Here is a 12,075-nt window from a genome sequence, read left to right as displayed (position 1 = left end):
GTCCTGTGACCCTGCCAAATCCCCCTCTGCGAGAAACACCCAAGAATGATCAATAAAAAAATAAATAAAAAAAAATAAAAAAAAAAAAGAAATCTCTACAAGGATCAATAGGAAACAGTGGTAGCCTGTGGGAAGGTGGAACTAGGTGTCAGGAAAACAGGAAAGTTAGAAATACTTACCTTCACTGCTGTCTTGCTCTTAGTATGTGTCTTTTAATTTTTCACCTAATCATGCATTTCTTACTTTTCTAAAAGGAGACAATTTAAGTATATAATTGGAATAAAGATTAGAATAACTAACAGAAAATATATGCCCCTATGGTTTTAAGGACACTACAAAAAGTATTTTGGTACAAAAATGTCTTAATATTTCCTGAAAATCTTTTTATCATAAACGGTGTCCCCAAAATGGTATTCAGATCTCAGAATTCTACATATTCCTCCTTAATAGGTTATAAGTCTAGAAAAAAAAAAAAGGCCCATGCTATATACAAAGGTATAAAAATTATGGCTAATGGCTGGGCGTGGTGTCTCATGTCTGTAATCCCAGCACTTTGGGAGACCAAGGTGGGTGGATTACCTGAAGTCAGGAGTTCAAGACCAGCCAGACCAACACGATGAAACTCTGTCTGTACTAAAAATCAAGATACAGAATCTCTGTATCTTGTCTCTGGATATCAACTCCATCAGTTGATTACAAAAATTAGCTAGGTGTGGTGGTGTACACCTGTAATCCCAACTACTCGAGAGAGAGTGAGGCAGAATGGCTTGAACCCAGGAGGCGGAGGTTGCAGTGAGCCGAGATCCTGCCACAGCACTCCAGCCTGGGCAACAGAGTGAGACCCCGTCTCAAAGAAAAAAATAAGTATGGCTAAACTACAAATATAATAAAAGATCAATGAATTAAGCAATTCCTAAAGGAATGTGTGGCTCTTTCTTACAAGTAAACGATAGGCAGGAAGCCATTGGGAGACCCTGGCAAATGGACACATCTCACTCCATTCTCCTAGCTTCAGCCCATTGCCTCTGGTCTGATGGGAAACAGATGATGGGAGCAGATGGACATTCACTGAGTTGTCAGAGGGATTTCTTGGGAAAGAAAAGGGATCAAAGAATCCTAAAATCAAGGAAAGATCAGACTCTGGACATGGGATTGTTGGAGCCTTTGGGTCAGCATTGCCATTCAGTCTTTCCCCTTAAACTATCTTCTCTACTGTGTAAGAAGCCATTGGGCAATTGATAAAAATTACAAATGTATCTGCCATTTGACCACATATAAAAATTTATTTTGCAGAAACACTAAGAACATGCAAAACAACATTTTTAACATATGTTCAAAGTTTTTTTAGAATTGCTTGTGTTAGCAAAAGATTAGAATCAACATAAATGTTCATCAGTAAGAGACTTGCTAATAAATTACAGTATAGCCATACAATGGAATGCTGAGTGCATAAAAAAGTAAGGAGGCGGCTGGGCAAGATGGCTCACGCTTATAATCCCAGAACTTTGGGAGGCTGAGGTGGCCAGATCAGTTGAGCTCAGAGCTTGAGACCAGCCTGAGCAACATGGCAAAACCCAGTCGCTACAAAAAATACAAAAATTATCCAGGTGTGGTCGCTCACGCCTGTGGTCCCAGCTACTCAGGAGGCTGAGGTGGGAGGATGGCTTGAGCCCAGGAGGTAAGGGCTCTAGTGAGCCAAGATTATGCCACTGCACTCCAACCTGGGTGACAGAGCAAGACCCTATCTCAAAAAAAAAAAAAAAAAAAAAAAGTAAGAAGGTCTATAAAGAAAACCTTTCAACATGTACAGTTGTACAGTTAAGAAAAAGCAGCAGCATACAAAGCAGTGTATATAGTATGCTTTCATTTGTACAAAACAAGTGGGTGATAGGGGAGAGATCTATTGCAATTTACCCATAAGTAGGTAAAATATTTTTTAAAGTATACCAAAAACTAATCATGCTTGTTGCTCTGAGGAGGGATATTTAAGGAAATGAATACATTTTCTCCTACAAAATAAATTAATATTTTCCAAAGATTGGTGGAAAAATTTAAAATACTGCAAAAAATCAATGGGAAAGGGGCAAGAGTGTCTGCATGTGGCAGTGGGGGGCAATAATGAGGGTTAGGCCATCAGAATCCCTCTCCCTTGCCCTTCCATCTCCCCTGTGAGGAAGGCCCATCCCTGTGATGAATATCTTCCCTTACCCACTGAAAGACACTGCATAGAATCATTGAGCTTCACTAATTATCATCTGGAAAGCATACAGTGGATTCAACTAACTCAAAATGCAAAGAACATGAATTCTGTAGATAAAAAGCAACAAAAAGAAATGCTGGAAGTTACACACAGGAGATGAGGGAGAAGACACCTACATTTTTGAAAGCATATCAAAAATTTCCACAAAGCAAACACAGTGTTGTTTCTGGCACCAGAAGTGCCTTCTTGGTCCCAGTGTGTACATGCGTGGGCAACTTCAAGCAGCATATCCCTGTGGCAGGTATTTGAGGACAGATCTAGTTGCTGAACTGGCAGAGAGGAGAGTGCTTCCCTTTAGTTGGCCTGGCCTTCTAGCTTAAGAAGTACTAAAATTTCTAATCCATAAAGGTTAAGACCTGGCCAGATTAAGCTTATGAAGGGATTTCAGGAAATCAGTAGATCTTAACAGTATTACATAAAGATCAGTTCTAATTGGGGAAAAGAATAAAAGAGCAAAGCAATTTCTCTGAAACGTAACTTTGAAGACTACACATACTAACAAATTACCTGTTTGAAAAGGTCAAGATTCTTCAATGCTGATCTTACTTTGGAATCTGCATTCCAAGACCACTTGAAGTTACCCAAAGGTACATGATGTTCTTAAACAACCTTTCAAGGAAAGTGGCAGTTAAATAATCTTAATCAAAAACTTCACTTCCTAAGGATTTGTGGATTCAAGTTTAATGTTGCAAGTAATCAAAATTATTCCTTGCCTTGCTTTTATTCCTACCTAAAAGCAAACAAACAAAAAACAGATTCTGCATTCTCACCTCAAAATTAGAGGAGGAAGCTACTACACTAAGGACAATGAAGTGTACTCCGCTCCACTAAGCTGGCCCCAGAATTCTGCTAGCAATCTTCAATATAGATGTAAACAGTACAATCCCCACCCCTTTTGAGAGCCCCTGTTACTTTTTGGGTGCATACAGGTATAAAAATTGCTTTACGTTTAAAATACTAACTCATGTTCAATGGAAGTTGTCATAGTTGTTGACCTCAAATAGAAAGGCATTTACTAGTATAACCTCTCTGTGGAGGGAACACTATGTGTGGCCTTCAAAACAAATTCTAACATTCTAACAGCTCTAATTTTCTCTTGATTATTTTAAAGAGAGTATTCAAAATCCAAATAATCAAAGAAATATATAATCTATATAGTTTTGTGATTATGGACAGGAAGTTAATAACCAGTTTAGGGAGCAAAAATAAATCATGTTCCATTTATAAGACTGAGTATCTGAACCCAGATAGGAGAAAGAAATGAAACATGAAATTTAAATATTTTGTTTACTAAATCAAAATTCTCTGCTCAAACTAATAGCCTTTTCATTTGAAATGCAGAAAGAAATAATTCAATAATTTTTTCATCACTTCCAATATCCACAATCATTAGCCAGTAATATATATTATCCAACAAAAATTATTTGACCACTCCAAAACAGCTTCAGAATGAATTACTATATCTCAGTCCCTATGTTTCACTAACCTGTAAGTTTATCTGAAGCCGATAAGAATCCAAAATTTTCACTTTACGTGGAAGAGGCAGCAGGAGGTTCAGAGCTAACTAAGCAAGGTCAATCTGTAGGTGTAGGTTTCACATCTTTCCAAAATCTCCAGCAGAAACATAAGAAAACATCTCAATTTTCCCTGTTCTTAAGGATAAATGATACAAAACCATCCTAATTCACATCATTTCCTTCAGAAACCACAAGTTGCTCAATGACAGCCAAAGAACTCAGAAACGGAATAGTTTTGTTAAAACTTGGAACTGGTTGTATTTTTAGTTTTTCTTCACACTTCTATAAAATGCTTTTAACAAAAATGCTATTGTCATAAGCCACATATACAGTCAAATCTCCGAGTAAACACAAGGACAACCATACAAAAATACAATATTTAGATCCTATATAGTTTTTCTACATTAAGGAAGTTTTCAGATGCAGTTTAGAGCTTCAACATACCTTGGAAATATGCTTGTGTAATAAGAAAACTGTAGCTGAGAAATGTTAGACACCTATTCAGGTACAAAAGTCAGAACTTGAACTCAGTTATCCTAAATTATCTAGTGCTTTTGGTTAACAATTGTTTCCACAGTGTACACAGCTTTTAAAGATGAAATATGCAACCCTGACAAATCTTTATTACAGAGGTCTCCACTTGGTAGAAGGAGAGAAATAAAAGCATAATTAAAATATGCCATCAAGATGACAAAAAAATTACAGAGCAAGAAACACACATTTTGTGACAAACCTCTGAGTGATTTAAGATGCTGTGTGCTGCAAATATGCAATCATCAGTGTGTGAACATATTAAAAAATTTTCACCTGACAATAAACAGCCACATCAATAGTCAATAAAAGTAAAGCCCATGACAGTTAGAAAATCAAATGTTGAATTTTCAATATGCTAGAGATCTGTTTAAGAGTCAAGAACACAAAACAAAGAATCAAAAAAAAAAAAAAAAAAAAAAAAAAACCAAGGGTATGACCTATAAAAGAACTATGAAAACACAACCTGCCTATTTCTGGAACGGGTCATGCTTTCCCTAGCAGGCAGGAATGTTGGGATAGAATGTTGGGTGGTACAGGCAGGAAGCAGCAGGACAGGTTCTATGCCCATTTGAGTAGCATCTCTGATCCTTCCTTCCTGAGTCCTAGAGGGAAGGATATAAAGTTTCCCAGCTATATCTGGCTCTGCTTAGACATAGTGAGCCAGAAGGAGAGGTCTACCAGCTTTAGCATCCTGCAACATTAGTCGGTTTCTCCAAACAAGACCATGGATAGGAAGATAGCAAGTGAAAATGAAGGGCAGCATGTTTTCTACAGATACATACATTTGACTCACATGAATATTAAGTCAAACATCTCACAAATGCTCAACCAAATGGAACAAACACTCACCAAAGGGTCACTGCACTAAGGCATAAGATCTGTTAAATAATATAATGAGGGTACCACCACCTTTCCCTACCTACAAACACACCTTCTATGGGATAAGTTGGGAAGATCTATGCAGTAATAGGAATAGTTTCTTTTTGTTTTGCTATGCTGTTTTGAAGGAAAATTCCAAAGTGAATCATTCAGAAAAGAAGAGAACCAGAGCACCTCTGATGAGGAAGGGAGAATAGCCCTTCCTTATGGGAAAGAACTACATGATTATCTAAAGGTCGAAAAGGCAAAAACATTTTTCACATTAAATTCGCTAGAAGTTCTTTGGAATCTTTATAAGGAATCATATTAGATTGAATTGTTATACAATAGCAAGGCATTTTCTTGAACAAACGTAGTGACAAAACTTTTAATTTCATAAAGACTTTCTTTAAAATAATCAGGAGTTTTCAGAGATATTTCATTCAATCTGACCAGCCTCTTTTTGGTTTGTTCTGCCCCTTCAAGCTTACTTCTCAGCCCCACATTCCTCTACCTGTTTATATCAAAACAAAGACAGGCAGAACTCTGAACTGACAAGAGACATTTGCGCCATCTAAGATGCTGGAAAAATAAAATACACAGAAGGAAACATTCACCTTTGAGCTAATTTTTACAACCTTGCCAACTTCAATGTTAATAGTAAAGAACCATTTGTGCCTTTTTAATTGAAAGGAATTTTATTTCACTGTAACATAGAGAACCTTGGAACTACTTTGATTTTGGAAGTATAAACATAAAAGGTGAAGCAAACGAATGTTTGCCTAACTGCTATGTGCGAGCTGCTTGGCTAGACCCTTTGCACGGGGGGTCAATTACATTCTCTTAAAGGGAGATGGTGGTAACTCCAGTTTCCAGTAAACAAAAGAAGTAGGCAAAGCTGCTGTGCACTCACTGGTTAGTCTATTCAATATTGTTTTAAGGGAAGATGATCAAAAAAGAAGAATGGTGCCTGGTGGAATTTAGTCTTCTGTAGTATCAGAAGTATTTGCACAGCTGGAGACTGCAGGTATAGAACTACTCATTTTTCACTCAGGAGGGTTATGTGTAGGTGTGTTGGGCCAACAGAAGGGTCCTTTCTTCACATTTTGGTTATTAGAATCTGTTGGTTCTCAAATTCCATACCAGGTAGGCAAACATTCATTTCCTTTACCTTTCTATTCCCAACCACAGATTGTGGTCTTTATATGCAATTAGAGTCAATCTGTGACTGTCACTGTCCCTCTTTCACAAAATTAAGGAAGACATTGCAAGCATCCTCAAAAATTAAAATAGCAGAGGGAACTCCTAACTTTCCTGAACTTAAATTTGCCTGACTCCTCACACTAGCAACCCATCTCTAAGGCAGGCTTCTCCATTGCCAGCTCTAGCCTTCGTAACTGCCCTTCTCTCTTCCTCTAAGCCTCCTCCTCATTAGCAATAAAATATATATTCCAATGTAGAATCCAACTTAGTTCCCATCATCTTACCAGAAGTGCCCCCTACCCCCGCCCCAAGCACTCTAAGGGTGCTCTGGAAAGGTACTTGATCATTTGAAGACTATTTTTTTGCAGTAGGAGTGAGATACAATTTTAAGATCGCGATAAAATGCTGGGGACAAATTTCCTAAATTTCTCAAACTCTTTTGATGTAGCTCTAAATTTTACCATTAAAATATCCATTTGTGGTCACAGAAAAGGTGAAAATCAGCTTTCTGATTTGGTACTTATTACATGAGGTTGGTTACTTATAGAACTTAAAAATAATGTTGTTTCAGTGGCTTTGTTTCATTATACTGGGTGGTCCATTTAAAACACTGTCAATACAACCCCAGTTCAAAAAAGGATTTACAAATGGGCCACTTTACACAACAGCTATGGTGAGGATTATATAAGTAAGGTTCAGAGTTTATTTTGTGTAAATACAGTCTAGACTCATTATCTTATCCCCATCTCCCAGCCTGGAGCGAGCGAGTCAGCGAGAGAGAGAGAGAGAGAGAGAGAGAGAGAGACAGAGAGAGAGAGACAGAGAGAGAGAGAGAGAGAAATAAACCTGGTAAGAAAACAGGAAGCAGCTGCAGATTTGGGGGGAAAAATGCTAAAAGAAACATTTAAGGTGGCTCTCTGTGAATGACAAAGCTGGGCCGTAATACAGGTGGCTAAAGCTGAAAAGAAGCAGAATAAGGAGTCTGGACTGTACCTGAAAATCCCCAAGTCAGACCTGCAAGGCCAAGCCTTGCTCAGTAACGAACTCTCTGATATGTGGGGTGAAGCCATGAACAAGGTGGAAAGCCACACCTCCCAGGGAACTGGAGTCCCCAGGCTTGATACTCACGCTGACACTGTCCCCAAGACTGGCGAGCCCAGCCCCAGCAGCAGTCAATCCTCCCACCATAACGACATAGGCCAATCGATGACACTATTTGCCTGGGCCACCTACCAAAAAAAAAAGATTCAAAATAAATAAGGACACTTTTGAGAAGAAAGGTAATTTCCTCTGTATTATTACTTTAGAAAAAATGTCAACCACACCCAACAATTTTCTACAAACTCTTTTATGCCTGCAGAAATTTAAGGTTAAAACACCTTCACAGAAATAGTTCTGCTATGATCTAATGTCAAATTTCAGACAGTTAAATACCCCATCCCCCAACACACAAGGGTAGGAGAAAAAACGGGAGGGAAAGATGCTTTCTTAACTAGAAATAGCACCAGCTAACACCAACAATTCTCAAGGCTGCCACTCACAGGATAGTTTCTGAAGCTTGAAATAAAACAGATTCCTCAAAGACCCACACCTGTTACTGGGGTGAAAGCCAGGTTTGACTGATTCACCATAAACTGAAAAGTATTAAGTAAGACATGTCAAAGCAGAAAAAATTTCTGCCTCATATAAAAGGTGGATGGGGGAAGGAGCAGAAAGGTTTCTCAAAAATCAAGTGTAACAGAGCTCTTTTTGAGACATAACTGTGGCAGAAACAAACAAACAAAAAAAGTACTAGAAAAAAGTCTAAATAAAACCAAGGAGAGTTTAAAGTGTAGCTGATATCTCAAGTATCCTTGTGGTTTGAAACGTGCTTAGATCAACAATTCATAGTATTTTCCTCTCTAATGTAAATAATGCCTAAAGAAAGTAATTTCAGGATACAGATTTATCCACCTGATTACACGTTGACACATTATTTGCTAAATTGTTTCCTTGTATAGAGTCACACCTAAATGACTTTTCCTCTGGGTATCAACATTTTAATTTGCTGTTTTAGATATCTTTTTAAAGTTACAAAAAGCTATATGCATTCACATCATATGCATATCTTGTGATGGGTTTCTTGTTGCAAAGATGTGTGCAAGAAATGCATAACATACCCAAATGTGAGCACAGAATTGCTTTTAAAAATAAAATAAAAAGGTCTACACTCTGGCTGCTATCACGTTTTCTTAAAGTCTCCTTATCTTTTCAATTCCCCTTTTCTTTTACCTGCCTTTCTACCCCCAGGCCCAAAGTACAAAATAACCCCGAACTTTCTATTTCCTCCGACCAGGTAGTGAACAAGCAGCTGTGCTTTTTCTTGGCGCTCCACTGGTTCCCCTCCGTTCGCCTCCGGGTACAAGAAAGCGAATCAATTGTGGAATTGATTCGTTCCAAGATTAAAGGTAAAACAGGTGCGGCATCTTTCTTTAGGACTAGGCAGGGACCTACACGGAGGGGTGGGGGCAGAGGTCGCTGAAGGAAGGCGACCGGGCGGCGGTGTGCGCCAGAGTAAAACCTCTTTTCGCAGCAGCCATCTGCACCCGGGACGAGCCTAGTCTGTAACTGCGCAGAGGTGAGGGGGACCGAGCACACCCTCCCGACAGACCCAGTGTCTCTCACACACCGGAGCGGCCCCGGAGCGCGGGAGGACCGGCTGAGTGACAGCGGAGACGCGGCCCGAGGTTGTTGGAACCTGTCACAGCACGCCGCCGTCAGGCTCGCCCGAGTCTGAGGAGCGGCGCAGTGTGTGCGCTCTCACACACACATCCACACACTCATGCTCACATTCACGGAGCGCCCACCCTCCGGTCCTCATTTTGAGTCTCCTTCCCTCAAGAAAACCAAATGGGGAGGCCCACAAATCTCCCCCGTAGCCCAGTCGCTGACTCGCGCCCACCCTCTGTGTGAGCGGCCCCGAGAGCCCTGAGCCGAGCCCGGGCCTCCCCCCTGGGGCCTGGAAGCTTCCCCAGTGAACAGCCGTCTAGTTCAGGCGCGGGAGTTTCCCGGGTAAGGGATGTTCCGCGCGTCACCTCGGCGTAGGTGGCTAAACCGCGCCCTCAGAGCCGAGATCCCAGGCTCCAGCGGCTCCTCTCCCTCAGTCCTAATTCCCGAGCCGGGGCGAGTCGCCCTCGGGGGGCCGCGGATGGGGTCCCAGACTCGCAAGGGCGCGCCCTTTCCGCCTCGGGCGGGCACTCGGAGCCGCTGGACCGCTCTCCTCGCGCCACGCTGTGCGGTGGCCCAACTTCTGGATGGAGGAGACGCCTCTCTGACCACGAAACCCCGCGGGGAAAAGTGATCCAAGACAGTGAGTGTGAAATTAGCGCGGGAAGGAGGAGAGGACGCCCCGGGGCCCAACTCACCTTCCGTCGAACTCGGCGGCCGCCTGCAGGTAGAGCGAGGATACCAGCACCAGCGCCAGGAGAAAATCCATGTTGGGCAGCGGGTCCTGGGGCGCAGCGCAGTGGCGCGCGAGGAACAGGTTGGGGTGGTGGGCGCCGATGGGAGGCGCCCCTCTGAGAGTCTCGAGGAACCCCCAGCCCTCGCCGCCCGGGCTACTGCTGCCGCTCCCGGAGGACAGCGGCGAGGCGCGCGGCCGGAGCAGGTCTGCTGCGCGGCGCCCGGAGCCCCCTCCCGCTCCCTTCTAGCTAGGGGAGGCGCTGCAGGGGTAGCTGCACCGCCCGCGGGGAGGGGCGCCAGGGGCGGGCAGGGGGTGCGCGTGCGCCCGACTCGCCGCCCTTCCAGCCCCGGGCGAAGGGTGAGCGCGCTCCGCTCCTCCCGGGGGCCCAGCGGGGCAGGCAACTCGGGGGCAGGGGCGCTGCGGGACGGCAGTGGCTCTTGGGGGTTAGCCAAGCAGGGCGAGCCCCAGCCTGGGAGAAAAGTTGCAAACCCTCTCTGGGAGAGGGAAAGCAGGGTGCCCAGCAGGAAAGGGGAGTGGAGGAGGAAAGGAGCCCGAGGCGTAGGTGCACGCTCCGCAGGTTCCGCCCGAACAGGTGGTGACTGCAGGGGCGAGCAGTAGCTTTCACCGGAGGGCGGAGAAGCCCTAGAGCAGAGAGGTTTATGGGGCTGGAGCTGAGCAGTGTCTGCATTTACTAAAACCACAGCACGACTTGGACAAATTAGCGAAGGCAAACTCTGGGAGTTTGCTTTTCCCGCAGAGTTGGCAAAGGCATATTTTTTATTTTGTAACTAACCAAAAGAAATATTTGGCTCTCCAGTCGGGTTTTGAAGAAGAAATGAGCAGACTGTTTCTGTCTCTATCAGCTCAACTCCCGAGCACATTAGGACAGGACTGCCCCTCTAGGGATAAGTGCCTGCCAGAGAGGAAGGGCTGCTACTGCCTAGTAGTGTTGTGGTGCCTGATCTTGAGGGGATCACTTAGAAACCATTTTAAGTAATCATTGTTCAGTTGTTGCAGAGTAAAAAGTATTGTACTAAATGACTGTGTTCAAATGAAAACATGATTATCCTAAGATGTACATGACATCAAGTCACCCCTCTTCCCAACCTTACCTCGAATGACAGCCTTGTGCAGTGATCATCTGTCATCTCCCGTACCTCTCAATGTCCTCATTTCTCTTCCTCCAGTCCATGGCCTCCTTGCCTTTCTTGCACGTTCCAGGCATGCCCCTGCCTTGGGGCCAGTAACTGGCTGTTTTCTCTATCTGGACCCAAATATCTACATGGCTCACACCCTCACTTCCTTCAGTCTTTGCTCAAATGTCACCTCTTCCAGGAGGCCAATCATGATCATCCTATTTAAAACTGCAACTTGCCCTCTGCAAATATCTACATGGCACACGCCCTCACTTCCTTCAGTCTTTGCTCAAATGTCACACCTCTTTGAAGAGGCCAGTCACGACCATCCTATTTAAACCTCTAACTTGCCCTCCTTCTGATGATCCTTGGCCTGTCCTACTTTGTCTTTTCTCCATACCACTCATCTTTTATATTACTATATAACTTGCATATTTTTTGTTTGTATGTTTTCTTTCTGCTAGAATGCAAGCTGTACAAAGGCAGGTATCTTTATCACCTAGAACACTGCCTGGCACATAGTAGGTGCTCATAAATGTTTATTCAATTCATTTGCTACATTACAAACGTTTTCCCCCCATCTTCATTTTCTTTTTGAGGTTTCTACAACTTCAAATTTTTAATGGAAAGTTCTGTGGTAGGGTGATCTCACTATCCTGATCATTCAGTGTGTGTAAAAACAGGAATTTTCTTCAAGGAAAGGAAAAATAATGGTTTCAACTTAAATGGCTCTTTGATTTCTAAGTTGTTTTCAGTTAGCAAAACAAGTTTCTATTTTAATCTCAAGAAAGATCCATGCCAATTCAGGCTTGGGACATTATTTTAGGCAAACAGCTTGGTGTCATCCATTTCAGGTCCTTCTAATGAAGTCCAAAAATGTAGGAGTCAAAATATTTTTTCTGCAGAAAATCAAATTTTTGTAAGTGTAGGCATGGTTCCAGGTTCCAGTGGCTACTCCTTAGCTGTTTTTGTTTGTTGGTTGGTTAGTTGGTGCCTGGGTTAGATTTACAAATAAACCTCACTGTGTGCAATGGATGATTAGAGAGAAAGGGCGTAATATACGGCTAAAAAACTGGAGATCTAAGGAAAAGAGGAAGAGTGGTGGATGAAAACAGGATAAATAAC

General features: G+C 42.6%; 1 protein-coding gene across 8 annotated transcripts in view; it reads right to left on the bottom strand.

The window, feature by feature from the left end:
* The window catches only part of NPNT (nephronectin), an 80,209-nt gene extending 69,732 nt beyond the window's left edge, over positions 1-10,477 (bottom strand). For 2 of the 8 annotated variants that reach the window (XM_016951962.4, XM_054683245.2), the window contains exons 1-2: positions 9,777-10,477; positions 7,501-7,601 (exon numbers count right to left, since the gene is read on the bottom strand). In XM_016951962.4, the coding sequence (XP_016807451.2) occupies positions 7,501-7,601; positions 9,777-9,847 (172 nt within the window). In that variant the 5' untranslated portion in view covers positions 9,848-10,477. The remainder of the gene's footprint in view (positions 1-7,500; positions 7,602-9,776) is intronic. The other 6 variants (XM_016951965.4, XM_016951960.4, XM_016951967.4 and 3 more) reach the window with 6 other exon arrangements.
* Between the last annotated feature and the right edge of the window lie 1,598 nt (positions 10,478-12,075).

Source organism: Pan troglodytes, chromosome 3, assembly GCF_028858775.2.
Source record: "Pan troglodytes isolate AG18354 chromosome 3, NHGRI_mPanTro3-v2.0_pri, whole genome shotgun sequence".
Taxonomy (NCBI): Eukaryota; Metazoa; Chordata; class Mammalia; order Primates; family Hominidae; genus Pan; species Pan troglodytes.
The sequence above is the reverse complement of the archived record's forward strand: the minus strand, read 5'-3'. Positions and strand labels throughout refer to the sequence as shown.